Here is a 22,363-nt window from a genome sequence, read left to right as displayed (position 1 = left end):
TGAAGACAAAGCGAATTTCCTTAGAATTATCTGTGTGCATTGCTGTCAAACAGCATTCAGTATGAGAACTATGGGAAATCACAATTATTCAAGGTTTTATGCCACAAATTCATATCTTATCAAATAGCTTACAACCAATTCAATTTGTAGAAAGATAAAGATCACGAAGTGACAGAAAAAGTTTCCGTCAAATTTGCAAAGTGCATATCAATCAACTCCATATTTCGAAAAACCATCCAGAAAACCCATCATAATTAGATTATGAAAGAATACAAGACAGATACAGCAGCTCTTATCCATGAATAGGTGAACTATACATAGAAATAAGCTCTTATTGGGATATCGTACCAACAACAAAATTTTGTATAACAATTATCCATCAGCCAGGGAGTTAGATACTTGTTCATGAGAAAGTAACCCATTAGAATTCTAAAGAACACATGAAGCACATAGAACCATCACGTGCCGCTCACTCTTAACCACAAGGGGTGAGCTTCTTATTGCCTGCACCTCGAGGATTGTCATCTTTCCAGTCATCCCATGACCTTGCCTTGTCTTGGGCAGCATCGTCATCTTCATCGTCTTCTTCACCTGGCCTCAACTTCTGACTGGCCTTGTACCATGACGAATTAGCTTCTTCCATAAGCTTGGCATTTCTCTCCTGAAATTTATTCATTATCTCCATCTCCTTCAAGCCAGCTTCCTCAATGCTCATCGTTGGCAATCTATTAATCCCACACAAATAATAAATAGATAATAACAAAAATAACTAGGACTTCTCAGAATTTAACTGCTTAAAAGATTGTTTGAGATGTTCTAAATAAATGCATTTTTTGACTTTTTATAAAATATGGGTTGGATTTGAAGTGATGTGGTAGAGAGGTGATGTAACTTAAATAAGATGATGTGACTTAAATAGAATAGTGACTTTTTGACTTTTTTAAAGGATGCCAAACCTATTGCTTGCTTATCAAGATAAAAATATACCTGTAACTAGGTTGGAAAACCTGAGCTGCCATCCTTTCCCTTTCACTTGTTGGGTTTCCACCCACAAGACTAGCTGGTCCAAATAGCAGCGGCTGATGTTTGTGCTCGTGTGCCTGTGAAACCTTTGCTCTCCCTTCTATAACATCTTGAGCAAAAGTTGCACATGTAATCGGTTGTACCGGCCTCGTATAATGAGCTCGAGCTGCAGCATCACGATGCCAGGCTTCTCTCTTGGCGCGCTCATCGAGAAGAACTTGTGAAATATCCTTGCCCCCTTCCTGCAAAAGATAGCAAATTATTGACAGCACCTAGATCTGTGTGCATAAGACCTATAGCATAACTGACTGCATAAATTAAACAAAAAATTGGGTTGTCCAAGATTCAAAAAATAGAAGTGTCACTTCAAAAAGGGCCGGTTGATGAGTCAAAGAAGATAAAGAATAAAAGACAAGAACATAAAAATAAAAACAACCACAACAGCCAGCTTAGTCTTGCAGTCTCAACTCACAAAAAAGGAAAAAAATAACAAGAACATGCCCTTCTGTTTCATGTTCTCCTTGGTTTTCCTCTATTTCTTTACTATCCTCTGCGTGGATCAAATCACTCCTGTAGGCGCATTAACTGGTCTATGATTCAAATGTCAATAGCATCTCAAACGATTTTCCCTTGTTCCTCATGAATTCATTTCATACTTGATCTTTTCTTGTAATACCACTCATCCATCTCAACATTCTCATTTCAACTACATTCGGTACCATACATCAAATCAGGTCTTATAGCAAACTTCTAATATTTATCTTCTACAATAACACAGCACAGGACTCCTTCCTAATGAATTCATTTCTTACTTTATCTGTTCTTGTAACACCACTCATCCATCTCAATGTTCTCATTTAAATGATACCGTACATAAAAAATCAGGTATTATAGTAGACTTCTAAAATTCATCTTCTACAATAACACAACACTCTTGATACACAATTTCATTCCATCCACATGTCATCTAATTCTGCATCACATCCTTTTCAATCTCCCCATTCTATGAAAAATTAATCCAAGTCATCGAAAATGGTTAATATTAAGTATCTCTAACCTGATCTAATTCTATGTGCCACATCCTCTTCAGTCTCTCCATATTTATGAAAAATTAATCCAAGTTATCAAAAATGGTCACTCTTAAGTATCTGCAACCCATCAAGTTTTACTATGTTTCCAGCTTTTCCAAAACTCCACAATATGTCTCAAAGAACACTATCACATGTTTTCGTCTTAAGTATCTGCAACCCATCAACTCATCTGAACCATATGAATGCTTTTGTACTTTTTCTTATATTTTTCATCAGTCACCTAAGTAGAAAAATAAGTTTCATAGTAGATCTCTCGAGCATAAAACCTAATTGATTTTCTGAAATTGTGGCTTCATATATTAATTTCCACTCAATTACTTTCTCCCGAAGTTTCATTATATGACTCATAAGTTTAATACATTGATAATTAGTACAGCTTTGGATATCACCTTTTTTTATAAATAAAAAGATTAATTCAGGAGGCAACAACAGGGTGCAACCCGTAAATATTTTCAGCTAGTTATCTGTAATTAACCTGTAATTGCTTTTCCTTTATAGCAGAAAGCATTTCCTCTTCTTTGCTTAGCATTTCCAGAAGATCAAAAGCCTGTAATATGATTTCATGGCAAGAAAATATTATCAACACTGGAAAATAGTCATAAAGGAAAAATTGTAAACTTCCAAAACCCGAGGAAATTATAAGACCAACCTTACAAATAGCCAAGGAGATGGTAGTAAGCCATGCCTGCACAAAAACAATACTTTTCTTTTCAGAGAAACTCAAAACCCTTGAGACAACCAAGTATTTTAGTACAACCAAATAATTGATCAGACCAAACAAATCTTATGGTTTATTCAAGGTACAAAGATTAAACCCTATAATGACATCCTCAACAAAAGCAAAAGTAAGCATAACAATGCATTTGAAATAATAAAGGGCACTCAACACAAGAAGCAAATATGCATGCTAACCAACTTGTAGTTTTATCAATTGTAATTCATAGAATCAAAGTAAGTTGGCTCAATTGAAAGAGTACTTCTACCATATTATGCAATTGATCGATACCAAAAAAATTGGAAGGACAATTTATACTTTGCTGATGCTTTCTTTCCTTTTCATTTTTGGATAAGTAAGGAACAAAGGATAAACTTCAATATAAGGCCATAAGCTATCAGGAAAATACATTAATAAAAAGTCAAGGCATGGTATGCATCTTAAGCAATGATATAATCAATTTATAAATTAAATTTATTATAAAATCAAATTAAAACTAAGATATAATTTGAAATATATCCCTGGATTACGTCCAAACTCTAATGCTCTATTTGGTTCATTGGAATGAAATGGAATGAAACGATGATTCCATAGGCTTTCTTATGGAATGACAATTCCCTTAAAAAGGTGAAAATTGATTCCTTTGTAATACATTTGTTATTATTTTTTTAGTCTAACCAAACATAGAAATGAATATTTTGATGGAATGATTATTCCATTCCACTTTATTCCATTGAACCAAAAACACCAAAAGGCTTTCTCATTACATAATCAGTATAGATCACAACTAACCTCCCTTTCTTCCTCTCCATCGTCATCCAACAGATCTTCCTCTCCTGCCTCCACAGGTGTAGATAAGGCAGCTGCTTTAGTTGATCTCCCACGTCGCTCCTTCCGCTCCTTTATTTCAAGCAGCTTGGCTTCTGCAGCTCTTTGGCGTTTAAACCGAGCAATCTAAAGTGCCAAAATTAGATTCAGCACTCCGTTATAAAGCTTCCAGATGCATTTAATTAAACTTTGCACAAAATAATCATGACTGACATGAAAAGCTTAATGGAATTACGGTTGAATATCATTGCTTCTACCTTCTTAGCCCTTCGGTCTGCAAAAGAATTTGGACCACCTTGTGCAGTTGATTCTAACTCCTCCTCGGGCACAAGCTCCATTGCCTCACAAAATGACATAAATTCCTACATATTCAGACATGTTGACAATTTTCAATGACTACATGAAACACAACATACTTCAAAACAGAAGTTGAATTTTTTTGGCAGACAACAAGAATTAAAGAACATTTAATGTCCAAAGACTAAAATTCTTTTAGTTCAAATAAACTTAGAACTATGACTTTGGCACAGAACAACAATCACCTTTAACTTTGCTATTGATGCCTTAATAATTTGTAACCTGTCATCCTGTGCAATTTTTTCTGTCAATTCAGCAAGATAATATGGCACCTGCAGTAAAGAATTGTAAGTATTTTCTGAGACATATCAAAATATAGTTACAAAAAGACTGATTTCAGATAAACCTTTTGTAGGACAGAGATGACATGGAAAACTTCCAACCTTGATATAAACATTATTTGTCAAAGTAAATGCTCTTCTTCTTTTCTATGAACGTAACTAATCTATACCACTTCCTAACTACAGTCAGACCAGGTCTTCTAGAGTGAACTGGCAATGTAATGTTTCAATATTTTGTGCTATTAGAACCACAAAGAGACAACTGACACATCAACTTGAAGGACGCCTTTTCCTTAAGAAATTCTTTCACCATCTAAGGTCAAGGAAGAACCTGAGGGAAAATCTGTTTTCTTACCAATTAGAAGGAAGAAAGAAGGAGCTGCTCGACCCAGGAAACAAAGTATGCTTTGGTGAGCGAGAAGTAGCCAGATAAGCAAGAAGGGGCAGTTGGTTTAGTAAAAACAGTGAAAGGTCCCACTTGGTGAATCGCGCCTCAGCTCGGTTTAGTAATTAAAATCACTCAGCATGCAGCGGACTTGTTTGAGTGGAAAGACATTTCTCTATCGGAAAAAAACATAAGATTTGTTCACTAGAGCTCATCAATGAAGAAAGGTGGCTAGACTTTTTGGATTTAGAGAAGAAGAACCTCAATATGAACATGATGTCAAACCACAAAGAACTGTTGGGCTATAATAGTTATCAAGAACAATTAAAATCAGAAAGGCTAACACAAAGTAGAATGTAAATCAAATTCATACAATTTAGGTCTGTTTGGAATTCTTCCAAAAGTCGTCGTAAAAACACTTGAATATATAGAAATTCAGTCAAGTTTTCTCATTTTAACATTCTGAATAACCAAGAGAGCATTTTGAAGTCGCTCACGCATCAAATAGCGAGCCTTTAGTGCCCAATATAAAACCAATAAGCCCGTTTTGGCTGCTGACAAAGCGGAACAAAAAGAACATTCATTCAAATTATAACTCTTAAATTTACCAATGTTTCAGACCCAAAAAAACTTCACTAACTAAGACAAATATAATGATTTGGTACAATTGAAGTTAAGTTTCTATCTTATCGAAAATTATCAACTTTCATAACTTCCCTGACTTCACCCTAAACATAAGCCACAAGAATTAATATTCTTTCCCCTTTTTTATCAGTTAGACAAGGAAAATACTGTGAGCTGGCCCCATTCGGGGAAAGGCACAAACTTTGGATATTTGCATCCCAAAGTGTGATCTGAAGCCACATATTGTAAAACTAGGCATCCAGAACAACTAGCATTATAACCTCAACGTCTTACTGTTGGTTGTAAAAATATGTTTATAAATGCCATAATGACCTTGTTAAAGTCGATCAATTTGTATCTTTTCATGCTATGATAAACACAACAGACCCAATTCTAACTGGCTACCTAATAGCAAACTGGCATGACAATTAAACACAAATCAAGGCCTGCTACGAAACCTGAGGATTACAAGTTTTTTCTCATCTTAGGGACAATTGAAATTAAGTACATTTTAGATTATTTTCCTCACTTTTAACTCATTAATTAAAAGAGAGAAAATTCTGAAATAAAACTTCACTAATCTACAAATACAAAGCACAGAGTCTCAAAATGCTTAAAAAAAATCATTACCAAAAGATATTTGAGGTTGGTTGTGCTAATATCATCTTTCGTCTCGTTCAACGAAAACAGCCCTAATTTGCTTGTCATTTCCTCGCACTGTTGCAAAGCTTCACATCCCTTTCTCAGAGATTGCTACAAAGCCCCATAATCAATCAATCTAATCAGAGATTCATACACTAATATTTACATCAATATATTCGTATATAGAGAGGGATTACCTGATCAATGCCAGATTCGGAAGCTGATCGATGAATCTTCCGAGCCTGATCGAACAGAGCAGGCAGAGACATCTCTTCCATCTTCAATTCGCCCATTGGTGATGTAATCGAAATGGAAAACCCTAGAAATTGAATCGAGGGATTGGAAGAGAGAATCCAGAGTCGAATTTCAAACTGTAGGTTAGGGTTTGGAGTTTTGAACTGAGAACAGTTGCGATGCCCAACAAAACAGGTGTGTACGTTAGTGTTTGTCCCTATTAGAAATGGGTAATGGATATCAATACAAGAGTATTTAGGCCATCTCGAACTTTAATTAAATCTATCGCTAAATTTAAATTTGAAAAAAATTAATTTTTTTTAACAATTTTATCAAATAGTTATTAAATCAAAAAATTTATTTTTCTTTTATCACACTGAAAATCAAGGTGTGTTTCATCAAATCACTATTTATTACCATTGTCAGATGTTCGCCTAGTCATCCCTTGGATGACCGCCTGAAGGCAAAAATTTGTGAAAAATTACACTGATCGATCGTCTGCTCGGTCAACCGGTAATTTGATAAAATTTTAAATGATATCAAAAGAAGTTTTTACTCAAATTTAATAATATGAGAGTATTTGAAGGGATTCACATTCCATCTGTGGGGATATATTTTCTGAGTACCAACACGTGGCAAGGTGACGCCGACGTGTCAGCCGAAGTGCCACGTGTCTTGGTCATTGTGCCGAGGTCATCTCGGCTAGGCCGAAGTTGCCTCCGAAGATATCGAAAACCGAAATAAGCGGATAAGGGACAAGAGTCCTAGAATGAAGAGGGAACTCAACTTAGATATGGACAAGAGTCCTAGATTGGGAGAAGATTTCAGTTTGGGTAAAGATAAGACTCTTAGAGAGTTTATCCTAATCTCACTGGGAGTCCCAAGTTAGCAGTAATCCTAAGTCCATTAGGGTCAGGCTCCTATTGGGACTAGGATTGTATTGGCTATAAAAGAGAGGCACCCCCATGGGTCAGAGGTATGTTTTTGATACTCAAGCTTGTGAGTTTAGTATTTGATTTATCTTTGAGAGATATACTGACTTAATCGTCGGAGTGCCCCCGGGTGGTCGAAACCACCGCGGGATTCTTATATTTCCGTTACAGGTCAGTCAGGTGCCATCTATTCTGCCAGTGCTCTCCAGCTGATTACTAAGCGGGCAGTGTGGTCGGAAAATCACCCACACAATTTGGCGCCGTCTGTGGGAACGAAGGAAGAATAGATGGCCAGTAACGGACAGCAGGAGAAAATTGGGGATGACGCTCCCACTGGGAGTGGCAGACCAATTGACCTTGACATTGAAGGAGACAACCACAATGCAGAAGCCCGTGACCAGGGTCACAGAGAGAACGACGCCATCCCGGAAGGCGACACGTCAAAAAGAACAAACCAAGGAAAGTACTACAATGAAGATAACCTCCAGGTATGGAGGGACAGGTGCCTACGGAGGGATGAGGAAGTAAAAGAATTGGCGAACAAGTTGGCAGATCTTCAGTCAGTCGTCAACTTCATGATGCAGAATAATGTTATGCAGCCACCATACCCGCTGCAAGATACGCCGATGCCAGCAACCAACACCCAAAAGGGGGGAAGAAGAACAATCCCCGAGGTCCCTCAGCATACCAGGAGCGGAAGGCATTCTCACCGGCCTTCCAGGGAAGTCGGACGGGAAGAGCTGAGGCAAGAAGAGTCCCGAAGGACGCACCACATGAAGAATCCAAAGCCCAAAGAGCATCGACATGTTCAGGGGCAGGTACTCCACTTTGACGAAACCCATAAAGAAAGATCCAAACGGATCCACCACGAGGCCGAAAGCAGTGTACCAAAAAGACTAAAATCCAAAGACAACCAACCTCCAGGGAGAAGCAAAGAAGACCTGAGGGACTACCTCAAAAGGAGGCAGCAGAATGCTGAAGCCGAGGTAAACTCCCCAGTAAAACCGAAGACAGCCTTTTCAATGGAACTGGACAAATTCGAACCACCCAAAAGATTCAGTATGCCGAGGTTTCAAATCTATGATGGTAAGTCAGATCCAAACTTTCATGTTGGGCTATACCTGAATTCAATGGCATTATATAGCGGAAACGAGCCGTTGCTCTGCAAAGTATTCCCCTCATCCTTTGGGGAAATTGCATCTGATTGGTTCCATAAGTTACCAAAAAGAAGCATAAAGACATGGGAAGGCCTAGCCGAGATGTTTGTGACCAGGTTCGTGACCAACAAGCTGCAACCCCTGAGGGTTGATGCTTTGATGGCTCTAAGAATCACCAAGGAAGAAGGCCTTAGGGCCTATGCGAAGAGGTACTACAAGGTGTTCAACCGAATACCCGAATGCAACCAGGAAGTAGCAGTCGTGTCTTTCAAGAACGGCCTGAAAGATGACTGCCCACTACGGAAGTCTTTGGCAAAAACATTGCCAAAAAGCATGGAAGAACTCATGGCAAGAATTGAGAAATACGCCAGGGCCGAAAAAGATACATCGGGAAACAAAGAGGTAAAGCAAGAAAAGGGAAACGGCTCGCCAAAGCGAGGCCGAGTCAACAATGGGCCGACCAAACAAGAAACAGAATTAAGAAATGAACAAGCGGTAACGACAGTATTCCGGATCCCAATCCATAAAGTCTTAGATCAGATTCGAAATCAACCTTATTTCAGGGCTCCGGCAAGAGCACCAGGGGAATTCATGGGAAGGAACGTTGGTAGACGTTGTGCCTACCACAATGAAGAAGGGCACCCAACTCAAGGCTGCAGAGCCTTGAAAGCACACTTGAAGGACCTGGTAAGACAAGGCCTTCTGAGGGACCTGGTCGATGAGGCCAGGACAAGGGAAGAACAGGCAAGGTTGCCTCAAGCACCAGCAGCACCGCCTCCCCCAGCACAACTACCACAAGCAGGAGGACCGAGGGTGGCTAATGTGATCCACTCAAGGGTCAACGAAAACGAAGTCAGAGGAGAAACCCAGAGGGTAAGACATTTGCAGCAAATCTACCAAGTCGGGGAGAAGAGACATCGGCCAGAAGAATGCCAAGGCCCGATGATAGCCTTTACTGAAGCCGACCTGGAATGGGTCCAACATCCGCATAATGATGCCTTGGTAGTATCCCTCCAGTTTGGGGAATGCCAAGTGAAACGCATCCTAATAGATCAAGGCACCTCCTGTGACATCATGTATGTCAGATGTTACAAAGAGCTGGGCCTTCACCTTGATGACTTAGAACAATCCAGCGGCCCGATGGTCGGCTTTAATGGAACGCCGACATGGCCACTGGGCGCAACAAGCTTGGAGGTACAAGCCGGCACTAAGAAGATCCGGACGGAATTTCTGGTAATTGACACACCATCACCATACAACATCATCTTGGGAAGGCCGTGGTTGCATGCAATGGGGGCAGTTCCCTCAACGTTGCATCAACTATTGCGGTTCCCAACAGAGCATGGAATTGAAGAAGTCAGAGGGGATCAACTACAAGCAAAAAATTGCTCCATGGCAGCAATAAAGTCCACCTGTAGTATACGGGAGCCAAAGAAAGCAGAAGTTGAAGATGAGGACATGGAAGTCCTAGAAGACGTCGGGAAGGAACCAGCCGAAAAGAGCGAAGAAGCGCTAAAAAAAGTTTTCGTCCAAGAGGACGACGAATAGTGTTTCTTTCTTCTCGGCTCAGGATTAAGTAGAGAAGAAGAGAAAGAACTGGAAGATTTTTTAAGGGCGAACATAGAGGTGTTCGCCTGGACACCTTATGAAATGCCAGGCATCGACCCCGAGGTCACTTGCCACAGGCTGAATGTCGACAGATCGGCAAAACCTGTGATTCAACGAGCCAGAAGACCGACGTTGATGCACGTCGAAGCAGTAGAAGAAGAGGTAGACAGACTCCTGGAGGCCAGGGCCATCCGAGAAGTTCAGTACCCAACATGGCTGTCCAACACAGTAGTAGTAAAAAAGAAGAATGGCAAATGGAGGGTTTGTGTAGACTTTACTAGCCTCAACAAAGCCTGTCCCAAAGACAGCTTTCCCCTACCAAAGATCGACCAACTGGTAGATGCTACTTCAGGATATGAAAGGATGAGTTTTCTAGATGCATACAGAGGGTACCACCAAATTGCCATGTACCCTCCAGACGAGGAGAAGACCGCATTCATCACCCCTAAAGGCTTGTACTGTTACAAGGTAATGCCTTTTGGGTTGAAAAACGCAGGAGCAACCTATCAAAGGTTAGTAACAAAAATGTTTAAGCACCTAATTGGTAAAACAGTAGAAGTTTACATCGATGACACGGTCGTAAAGACCAAGGAATCAAAGGGTCATCTTGCCGACCTAAAAGAGGTCTTCGACATACTCAAAAGATATCGGCTCCGACTCAACGCCTCGAAGTGCGCCTTCGGAGTTGGATCGGGCAAATTTTTAGGATACCTGGTAACAAGAAAGGGCATTGAGGCCAGCCCAGACCAAATCAAGGCCATCCTAGAACTACAGAGCCCGACATCGGCAAAGCAAGTTCAAATGCTTACTGGAAGGGCCGCAGCCCTAAACAGATTCATCAGCAGAAGCTCAGATAAGTGCAGACCCTTCTTTAACCTGGTGAAAAAAGCCACAGAGTTCCTATGGACAGAAGAATGTGAAGATGCCTTAACCGACCTAAAAAAGTACTTGACCTCAACTCCGGTTCTTTCCAACCCAGTTCCAGGAGAGGAGTTGTTTTTGGTCTTAGTAGTCTCAGAACACGCAGTCAGTGCAGTACTAATCCGAGAGGAAAAAGGGGAGCAAAAGGCTGTCTATTATGTAAGTAAAACTCTGGCCGACGCAGAAACAAGATACCTACCACTGGAAAAATTAATGCTGGCCTTAGTAATGGCTTCAAAGAAATTGAGCCATTACTTTCAGGCACACAAGATTGTGGTCCTAACAGAACACCCACTGAAGTCCTTGTTGCAACAAGGAGACTTAACAGGAAGGATAGCAAAATGGGTAGTAACCCTGGGCCAGTTTGACCTGGATTTTAGGTCGAGAACAGCAATAAAGGGCCAAGTTTTGGCCGACTTCGTCGCAGAACTCACACCTGAAGCCATCGCACATCGGGCTCCGTCGAGCCAAGATGAGCATTATCCCAACAAGCAAAAAGAATCCCAGCCAAAGAATAAAAAGCAAGAGAAAGAGAAGCTCAGACCCTGCAGCATCTACATCGGCGATTCATTCAAACTATTTGTCGATGGAAGTTCAAACCGCCAGGGAGCAGGGGCAGGAGTACTGCTGATATCTCCAGATGGAGAAATAGTAGAACAGTCCATTCATTTGGGATTCAAAGCCTCAAACAATGAAGCAGAATATGAAGCATTAATCGCAGGGCTAAAGCTGGCAGCAGCAGCAGAAGCAGATGAGGTAATTGTTTTTTGTGATTCACAACTCATTGTTAACCAGTCAACAGGAGAATTTGCAGCCAGGGACGAAAGAATGTCGGCATATGCAAAGGAAGTCATTAGACTGGCAGCCCTATTTCAGAACTGCAGATTACTCCAAGTTGGCCGAGATGACAACACCCACGCCGACGCGTTGGCTAACCTGGCCAGTTCAATTCAAACTGGAAAAACAAGGACAATTATGATCGACTACATGTCGGCCCCAAGCATAGATAAACAGAACACCGAACAAGAAGCAATGTGCGTGGACTTGGGACCAAGCTGGATGGATGCAATCATTGCATTCCTAAAAGAGGGGAAGCTGCCAGAAGACCATAAGGAAGCACATAAAATTAGACTGAAGTCGGCCAGATACGGTCTAACAGCAGAAGGCCATCTCTACAGGAGGTCCTTCACGGGACTGCTCTTAAGGTGCGTACATCCTTTGCAGGTTGAAGATTCTCTCTACGAAATTCATGAAGGAATCTGTGGAAGCCATACGGGGGGCAGATCATTAGCCCACAGGGCAATTACCCAGGGGTATTGGTGGCCCTACATGCAAAAGGATGCCGAAGCCTATGTAAAGAAGTGCGAACAATGCCAAAGGTTTGCACCTTTGATACATCAGCCAGCTGCTGACCTGAACCCAGTATCCAGCCCTTGGCCATTTGCCCAATGGGGCATGGATCTAGTTGGACAACTTCCCCAGGCAACTGGGCAGAGAAAATACTTGCTGGTAGCAACAGACTACTTTACAAAATGGATAGAGGCAGAACCTCTTGCAAAAATCCGAGATGTGGACGTCAAGAATTTCATATGGAGAAACATCATCACCAGATTTGGGATTCCAAGAGCAATAGTTGCCGACAACGGAACACAGTTTGACAGCAAGCTCATCAAGAACTTTTGTGCAAAATTCAAAATCAAGAATTATTTCTCAACACCAAGTTTTCCTCAAAGCAATGGGCAAGCAGAGGCATCCAACAAAGTAATCCTGGACGGAATAAAGAAGAGGCTGCAGGCAGCAAAAGGAAAGTGGGTAGACGAGTTGCCCAATGTACTTTGGGCATATCGGACTACGTCGAGAAGATCAACGGGAGAATCCCCCTTTGCCATGGCTTATGGCACAGAAGCAGTCATCCCATTGGAAATCGGCATCCCAGGGATCAGAACCCAGGGAGTAGAAAATGGCACCAATGACATACTCTTAGCCCGAGATCTGGATTTGTTGGAAGAACGAAGAGAGAAAACTGCAATTCAGCTTGCAGTATACCAGCAACAGCTTGCCAGGACTTACAACAAGAAGGTTAATCCAAGAGATTTTCAAGTCGACGACCTAGTACTAAGGAAAGTCGTCGGGAACAAGAAGGATCCCAGGGAAGGCAAGCTTGGCCCAAACTGGGAAGGACCCTACAGAATTACTTCAGTATTAGGCAATGGAGCTTGTCGACTTGAGGATAATGAGGGCAAAGCACTACCCAGACCTTGGAATACTTGTAATTTGAAATATTTCTATCATTAAGATGTGCATCATTTTTTGATCGACGTCATCAGTAAAGTCTCTTCAGAATTCTTTCAACACATATGATTGATAAAGTTATGCATTGTTATTTATTGAAAATGTAATTAATGTGAACCCAAGTTAAACTCAAGTTCACATTGGGGGCAAAGAATAAACCGGGATTATTCCTTAATTCACTTGTTGAAATTTGTAGCAATTTACAAGTTGGAATTAAGCTGATTCCTTATCTTCACTTGTTGAAATTTGTAGCAATTTACAAGTTAAAGTTAAGCCGAGATTATTCCTTAATTCACTTGTTGAAATTTGTAGCAATTTACAAGTTGGAATTAAGCTGATTCCTTATCTTCACTTGTTGAAATTTGTAGCAATTTACAAGTTGGAATTAAGCTGATTCCTTATCTTCACTTGTTGAAATTTGTAGCAATTTACAAGTTAAAGTTAAGCCGAGATTATTCCTTAATTCACTTGTTGAAATTTGTAGCAATTTACAAGTTGGAATTAAGCTGATTCCTTATCTTCACTTGTTGAAATTTGTAGCAATTTACAAGTTGAAGTTATACCGAGATTATTCCTTAATTCACTTGTTGAAATTTGTAGCAATTTACAAGTTGGAATTAAGCTGATTCCTTATCTTCACTTGTTGAAATTTGTAGCAATTTACAAGTTGAAGTTATACCGAGATTATTCCTTAATTCACTTGTTGAAATTTGTAGCAATTTACAAGTTGGAATTAAGCTGATTCCTTATCTTCACTTGTTGAAATTTGTAGCAATTTACAAGTTGAAGTTAAGCCGAGATTATTCCTTAATTCACTTGTTGAAATTTGTAGCAATTTACAAGTTGGAATTAAGCTGATTCCTTATCTTCACCTGTTGAAATTTGTAGCAATTTACAAGTTGAAGTTAAGCCGAGGTTATTGCTTAAGTTCTCATAGCAATATGTGGGTTGCTTAACCCTAAGGAAAATACTTAACACTTGTTGAAATTTGTAGCAATTTACAAGTTTATGTTAAGCCGACATATGATCACCCGCTGAGGTATACAGAAATTTACAGGTTGAAATAAAGGCTAAGTATATTGTTCACTACTTGTTGAAATTTGTAGCAATTTACAAGTAGGATAGATCGAGATTACTGTTTGAAAACTTACTTGAGAAGAAACTTGCAAAGTTTACATTCAGAAATATATGTTTTATACTTGTTAAATTTTATGAAAAAGTTTGCAGGTCAGTATCTTGCCGAAGTAAAAGTTTTGTAGTTATACCCGAGGTATGAAACCCCGAGAAGATTGCACAAAGGAAGCAACATGAAGAAGCATGCAAAAAAAAAAAAATTTCTAAGTACAAGACTATGCAAAAGCAGTCAACAGAACATCACAAGATTAAAACATCCAAAGGAAGAACAGTTGCAGTTACATATTGAAAAAGCCACGTCAGCCATAAGAAGGAGTTTTGCATTATCCAGAAATTAAAAGAGTACAAAATGCAAAAAACAGAAAAAGAAGGAAAAAGGTACAAAAGACATTTTTTCAAGATTCTTCAGTATTAGCCGCTGCTAGAACTGGGACCTCGGACGATTCTGGTGGAACCTCCTCGGCAACCCTTTCTGCTTCAATCTCAGCATCAATCTCAGCCAGCGTATTATCCACATTTCTTTCGGCCAAAAGAAGGTCGGATGATAGTTAACCGATGACAATCTCCTTAGGTGCCTCCCCCACCTCATCACCCTCCTCATCCAGGGTTAGATCCATAACTTGCTCAGCAGGAGGAAGGGACTTGGCTTCAACAGCATCCTTGGGTCTCCTCACCAAGGCTTCATCTTCATTTTTTTCTCCATCCTCATCCTCGACATCGGCCTCAGTCTCTGATTCGTTTTCAGCCTGACTTGGAGGAGGAAATGGTAGGGGGATGGCATCAGCATTCCGAAGGGGCGAGTCAACAGGGAGATCAACCTTCTTTATCAGGGACATCCAACCAAGGGAAAATCCCCTGTTGCATGCCTGCCTGACTTGAAGCTTATAATCTTCTGCGACGTCGGCCATACCTTGGGCATAGGCCTTTTCATCGGCCTTTTTGACTTCGGCCTCCTTGGTGGCCAGAGCTTGCTGGAGTTCTTTCTCCGCTTGGGCCCTCTTAGCCTCGGTCTCTCTTTTCTCAGCTTCAGCAACTTTTTTAACGGCCTCAGCGGATTCGGCCTTCTCAAGAGCTAAAGTTTGGACTTTAGTGGCAGTCTCGGCCTGATCCTCCAGTTTTTTCATTTTTGATTCAAGAGACTTTATCTCCTTCTTCAGAGAGGACGCCTCCCTCTTCATATCAACCAATCTTTGACGATTTTCAAAGGATTGCATTGAAAATGAATGGGCGTGTTGGATAGCCTGAAAGAAAACAGAAGTGTCAGAAAATTTTCTCAGTAAGAAACAGAAGGAAAAAACACAAATGCAAACAGAAATGCTTACCTGAACAGAATGTTGGAGCATGAGAGCATAATTCTCATACTCACTAAGCTTAGCATTTCGCTCCAAATCATTTGGAAGCAGAAGAGCAGTGCTGAGGGCGACACCAACGTTAATATCGTCGGCACTTTCACTGGCCATGATAGGCCTATCCTCCAGAGTTAGCTCAGGAGCCCATGGAACATCGGGCTTCTTTGACGCCGAGGTCGTCGCAGACGATGACCTTGGCCTCTTTGATTGTGTAGACCCTGAGGGTTGGCCCTCAGCTGACCTCTTGGTGGAAGCAGAGGTTAATTTTCTGCTTTCTGCCAGCTTAGAAATAGGCAAAGCATCCTCAGCTTCGGCATCTATAGCCTTGGCCTTGGGCTGAGCCTTTTTAACTCTCTTTGGCTTTGGTGGGAGCATTGATTGCGTTGGCGCAGCTTCGGCGTCAGTTGGAAGGTCGGCGAGAAGGTCTTGAACGACAGGCCTTGGATGAACCATCTCGGCATTCTTTACAAGCCTTCGTCAACGTTTACGTTCTGGAATTGGTATTAAGTAGGGGGCCGAAGTTGATGGAAGATCGGCTGGGTCAGATGTAGACTCTTGGTCTGTTCGGGATGTAGAAGCAGTTAAAGTTGTAGCCGTGGGTGGAGAAAGGCTCTTCTTCCTTTTTCTTGGGACGTCGGGTAAAGTGGATTTATATGTAGGGATGAAGTTTAGTAACAGTGGGCTTTTCGTTTATGGATTGGAAGGTTAAGGAGTGTTTTCAGATCTGTTCCTGGGAAGAAGGATTGACGAAAATTTTTCGGTGGCTGATGAAGATCTGCAGGACAAAAAAACAGACGTCAGAAACAAAAAGTATTAAAGACTTAAATAAAAACAACTAAGTGTTGACTCAGGGCTCTTACTCTTGCCATCTGTAATTGTTCGAGGAAGAGGGTAGAGGTGGACATCTTCATCTGGGCCAAATTTCCAATTTCCAGAAGCAATGACAAAATCATCTCCAGCCCCCTTGTTGGAGTCTGGGAGGTCGGCTACAATTTTGTACTGGGTAGATCTCGGCTTAAGGTAATAGACAAAACCCTTATCCTTCAGGTCGAGAGGGCACATAGTATAACAATATTGAAGGTCGGCTAGAGTGATTCTGAGGTTTTCCTGCCTAGCTAGGGCTATGATACCATTAATCACCCTATAGGAATTGATAGTAAGTTGCATGGGGTTCAGCTTGTAGAAATGAAGAACTTCGCGAAACAGGGGATCAAGTGGAAGCCGAAGTCCACATTCGGTGAAAGCTACTATAGGAAAAGGCATTGTATGATCTGTGGGCATGATAGTGTCGCTATCCCCAGCTAGCTTAAGGTGAACATCGGCTGGGATAGAGAATTCCTGCCTAAAGTATTCTAGTTTTGTTGGGGTATTTACCCTATGCCTCCACATACCCATCACGTCAACTTAACAAAAGAAGAATGTGTTTCAGAAGATGGACGTTTAGAGAAGGGTTGCAAGAACCTCGGCAAAGAACTAGGAGTGGACTGATAAGGCTTGTTTCAGTTTTCCCTAAAAAAAATTGAAGGTTCTACACACAAATCCCAAGCTAAGGAACTACAAAGAACAAAATCGAAGGCACAGATCTGGGACAGATACGAAAAACAGAAAATAGAGACATAGTTTCAGAATCAAGAACAGTGGCAAGAAAAATGGTAAAATAGTACAAAAGTTCAAGATATAGCCAATATCCAGGATACAAGAAAATCCAAGGCTTCGAACAAAAGCAACAATGACAACAGACAGACGAAAGCTCATGAAAAAAATTTTTAGAGTGAAAGGAAAGAATCTTACCAGAACAAATGAAGCCGAGGCAATGTTCGCCGAACCCAGAAATCGGTCGCAACAGTGGAGAAAGCTTCGCAAGAATGGGAGATTAAGAACAGTTCCAGAAGGGAGATCGAAGCAATGGCAGATCCGAAGAAGAAAGAGCTTTCAGAGAGAGAAAGAGCAAGAAGTCAGAATGAAAAAGTGAAGGAAAAATAGAGGCAAAGAAGAGTTTTGTCAAAAATTTGAAACGGCGGCAAAATTAGGGCAATTATTACGCCTAGAGCAACGCACGCGTCAGACGGCGCAGACGAATGACAGACAGCTTTCAGGCGCGTCACCGACACGCTCCAATGAAGACAAAGCACGTGAAGGGAACAGTTAGATATGCATGACAGCTCATGCGTGTATAAAAGTACGATTGAAACCTTGTTCTCCGAAGAGAACACATCGGCTGAAAGTGGATTATCTCGGCTAAAACAATTTTTGAGTCATTACTCAGAAAAGGAATATCGAAATATCGATATAGGTTCCATCACCTCAGAATGCCGAGGTAATAGAACCTAGGGGGCAGTTGTGGGGATATATTTTCTGAGTACCAACACGTGGCAAGGTGACGCCGATGTGTCAGCCGAAGTGCCACGTGTCTTGGTCATTGTGCCGAGGTCATCTCGGCTAGGCCGAGGTTGCCTCCGAAGATATCGAAAACCGAGATAAGCGGATAAGGGACAAGAGTCCTAGAATGAAGAGGGAACTCAACTTGGATATGGACAAGAGTCCTAGATTGGGAGAAGACTTCAGTTTGGGTAAAGATAAGACTCTTAGAGAGTTTATCCTAATCTCACTAGGAGTCTCAAGTTAGCAGTAATCCTAAGTCCATTAGGGCCAGGCTCCTATTGGGACTAGGATTGTATTGGCTATAAAAGAGAGGCACCCCCATGGGTCAGAGGTATGTTTTTGATACTCAAACTTGTGAGTTTAGTATTTGATTTATCTTTGAGAGATATACTGACTTGATCGTCAGAGTGCCCCCGGGTGGTCGAAACCACCGCGGGATTCTTATATTTCTGTTACAGGTCAGTCAGGTGCCATCTATTCTGCCAGTGCTCTCCAGCTGATTACTAAGCGGGCAGTGTGGTCGGAAAATCACCCACACACCATCATAGATTCTATTTTTATCTAAATCGTTTATTTTTTACAATTTATTAAGTGAAATATTTATGTAAAAAACTAAGATGTTCCGATATCGATAATTATATATTTAAATTAAATTTATATTACAAAAAATGAATAATTATTCTTGAAATTATATTTATCATTTATTTTTTTAAAATAAATATGATTTAAATATATATCTATCGATATTCAATTATCTTGAATTTTGTATGAATATTCTACTCAATGAATCTAAAAAAGTAAACGGTTCGAATCATCGAAATTGATTTCAAAATGGACCTACCAAATTCAAATGCTCTCTTAAATTCATATGCCACTTAGAGAAGCCAAACCCATTAAAAATATACAGCGCTAAAAGGTTGAAAAAATGGTAGAATAAAATTTCAAAAAAATGTTTTCTAATTTTTTTTTGAGAAAAAAGAAAATAATTTGATAAAAATAAATATTAAAAGATATTTTTAAAATTATTTTTTATCCCAAAAAGATTAAATTATATAGAAATATAAATATTTTTTTATTTTTTTACTGAATCAATATTTAATTTTTAAAAAAAATTAAAAACCTAACCAAAGGCAGCGAAAATCTCTAAAATTTAAATAGAATGTTGCTTGTTATAATCGTAATTCTTAGAAAATATTTATTTATATATGAAGATAAAAAAAAAAAAAAAGAATTAATTTAATCTCAAATTATATTGTGATCAACCAGTTCAATTCATTTGATATTATGAGTCTAGATTTTGTTTGGTATTTTTTTTAATAAACGGTTAAAATATAAAGTGATGAGACTAAATTTTATTTTTTTATTTTTTGTAATAATTTATTTTTTAAGTTAATTTTATCTTTTCAAGTAATATGTAAAAATATAAAAATCCCATATAAAGAGTTTGCTCCCTTTGATGACTTTTTTTTTTTTTTTCTTTTCTTTTTGTTGAACATTCAAAAACAATTTCCAGTGGTTTTACATTTTACACTAAAAAGTATTGAAAGCTTTTTTTTTTTTTATAGTTGAAAATAAGGTTAGAATTTCCATTTTTTTAAAAAAAATATTTTGTCTTTACTGGCGTTGAAAAGTCCCCCCCCCCCAAAAAAAATAAAAAAAAAGGTCTAAATCAGTACCTACCAAACAAGGCTTTATTTATCTTTATTTTTTTAAAAGTGAAGTATCAATAAATCTCAAAAAATAATTTTGTGAATGGTTTAGTCCTCCCTATTTTCTTATGAACCCAAATGTGTCATTAAAGTGAAAATTACATAAAAGAATAGTCACTTACACGTTTGGATTTAATTTTCGAGAGATAAAAACGGATTTCTCCAATCAACACTACAGAAGTTTTGGATTTTCTCTCTTTCTAGAACAAATCTCATATCACGAATAAGAACGTAACACTCCAATAATGTAACACTCCAATGTAACAAACTAAAAAATTTCTTAGTATAATTTTTTTAACAGTGGCGATACAGACCCCCTAAAAAACAAACCCCCTCGACCCCCTCTGAGGTGGCACCTGCTGAAGTCATGTGAAGAAGAATTGCACAATGAAGAAGGTGTGATACACACACCTGAAAGACAAAAAAAATATACTGAAAACAAAGACTAAAAAAAAAGTGGGAATAGCCATAGCTCTCCTTCTTCCCCGTCCTTGTTCGTCTTCCCTCTTCCATCTTCCATCTTCCATCGTGCGTCCACCATAGCTCTCCTCTGTCGACCATAGCTCTCCAGCCATAACTCTCTGTATCTCGCTCTACGGATCTTCGATCGCATTCCGATAACATTTTGTCAGGTAATGTTACTCGAAAACCCCTCATTCTCCCTCTCCCTCTCTATCTACATACATTGATCAATCTCTGTGAAATTGAAATTGAAAATGAAACTAATAATGTACACATAATATCTATATCACCACACATTTTATTATCAGCTAAAATGAAACTAATTTGAATGTTGAAATGTCTGTATTTTTTATTAGTTTCATAATGTCTGTCTTATGAAACTAAGTCATAATGAAACATCTGTGATGATTGAAATACAATGTTTGTCTTGATAATAATTTTAGACAGACTAATGTCTGTATTTTATAAGATGAAATACAGTGGCGATACAGACCTAATGTTTGTATTTCTTGATAATAATTGAAATACAGTGGCGATACAGACCTAATGTCTGTATTTCTTAGTTTCATAATGAAACTAATTTGAATGTTGAAATGTATGAAACTAATGTCTGTATTTCAACATCTGTGGCAATACAGACATTTCAACAGCTAAAACTAATAAAAAATACAGACATTTCAATTTTATTATCAGCTAAAATTATTAGTTTCATAACAGTTTCAAAGTTTCCAATCATCTTATAAAATAATTATTCTAAAATCATTCTATTTGAATTTCATTTTTGATTCTCATATAATGGAGGTTGATTCAAATGGTGGTGACAATCCTTCAGTAAATGAGGGTGAACAAGTTGAATATGATTTTCGACCCCCTCAAAAGCAAGTTGAAGAACCTAAGAAGAGTATGTGTTTTAACTCAAGGGAAGAAGTGTACACATTTTATGCCACATATGCTAAGCATGTTGGCTTTTCTATAGCTCATAGAGCACAACATTTTGAAGATGATGGTGAATTAAAAAACTTTGCAATTGAATGTTCTCGAGCGGGGGGGAGAAAAAAGAAATCAGAAGTGAACCCTTTGAAGCCATCTTTGTCTACAAAAATTGGTTGCAAAACAAGGGTACGAGGTACTCTACAAAAGAATGGGACATATATGTTAACCGCAGTTAACCTTAAGCATAATCATGATTTGATTCCCATCAACTCTCGTCATTTTGCAATGAATAAGAAAATTCGTACTCCTGTGAAAAGAAGATTAGAAATCAATGATCAAGCAGGGATTGGGGTATCTAGGAACTATCATTCAATGGTTATTGAAGCGGGAGAATACGAGTCATTGACATTTGATAAGCGAGATGCAAGAAATTACATTAATAGAGCTAGAAGATTAAGGCTTGGTGAAGGTGATGCCGAAACACTTCAAAGTTATTTTATGAGGATGCAAGCACATAGTGAGAAATTCTTTTATGTGATTGATGTTGATGAGGAGTTTCGCATTAGAAACTTGTTTTGGGCTGATGCAAGGAGTCGGGCTATTTATGAATCATTTGGAGATGTTGTTTCATTTGACACAACTTATCTGACGAACAAATATGGCATGCCATTTGCTCCATTTGTAAGAGTCAATCAACATGGACAGTCTATTTTGCATGGTTGTGGATTGTTATCTAGTGAAGACACCGACACATTTGTTTGGCTATTCAAGTCGTGGTTAAATTGCATGTCAAATAATCCTCCAAAAGCTATCATAACTGATCAATGCAGAGCTATGCAAAATGCTATAGAAATTGTCTTTCCATAGGCCCGGCATCGATGGTGCTTATGGCATGTAATGAAGAAAATACCGGAGAAGTTGAAAGGATATGCTCAGTATGAACCCATAAAGTTGGCTATGCAAAATGCAATTTATGATTGTTTGACAAGAGATGAATTTGAGGAAAAATAGAAATAGATGCTTACTAAATTCAATCTTTATGATAATGAGTGGTTGGGGGTACTATATCATGAGTGGCATCGATGGGTTCCTGTATATGTCAAAGACATTTTTTGGGCTGGCATGTCAACAATACAACGAAGTGAAAGCATGTGTAATAACCCTCATCACTGCTTACCGATAAACATTGATTACCGTCAAACTGAACTGATTATGACTGATAATTGAACTGATTAAAGTACTGAACTGACTGACTGAAAACTGGAACTGAACTGACTGAGTATATGTGTTAATCTGTATTCTAT

At 39.2% G+C, this 22,363-nt stretch overlaps 2 protein-coding genes across 2 annotated transcripts; one reads left to right on the top strand and one right to left on the bottom strand.

The window, feature by feature from the left end:
• Positions 1–222: 222 nt before the first annotated feature.
• On the bottom strand, positions 223–6,428 carry LOC114292100 (PP2A regulatory subunit TAP46). Its single transcript, XM_028236017.2, has 9 exons — positions 6,144–6,428; positions 5,935–6,057; positions 4,200–4,286; positions 3,915–4,019; positions 3,622–3,783; positions 2,764–2,799; positions 2,590–2,661; positions 988–1,265; positions 223–725 (listed from the first exon to the last, which is right to left on the bottom strand). Exons 1-9 carry the CDS (start codon positions 6,237–6,239, stop codon positions 476–478), a joined length of 1,209 nt encoding a protein of 402 aa, XP_028091818.2. The 5' UTR covers positions 6,240–6,428; the 3' UTR covers positions 223–475.
• Positions 6,429–20,921: 14,493 nt separating this feature from the next.
• On the top strand, positions 20,922–21,926 carry LOC145797559 (protein FAR-RED IMPAIRED RESPONSE 1-like). Its single transcript, XM_082884941.1, has one exon. The coding sequence runs from the start codon at positions 20,922–20,924 to the stop codon at positions 21,924–21,926; it is 1,005 nt and encodes a 334-aa protein (XP_082741067.1).
• The last annotated feature ends 437 nt before the right edge of the window (positions 21,927–22,363 follow it).

The sequence above is a fragment of the Camellia sinensis genome, chromosome 8 (genome assembly GCF_055761805.1).
Source record: "Camellia sinensis isolate YWXY chromosome 8, ASM5576180v1, whole genome shotgun sequence".
NCBI classification, from domain to species: Eukaryota; Viridiplantae; Streptophyta; class Magnoliopsida; order Ericales; family Theaceae; genus Camellia; species Camellia sinensis.
The sequence above is the reverse complement of the archived record's forward strand: the minus strand, read 5'-3'. Positions and strand labels throughout refer to the sequence as shown.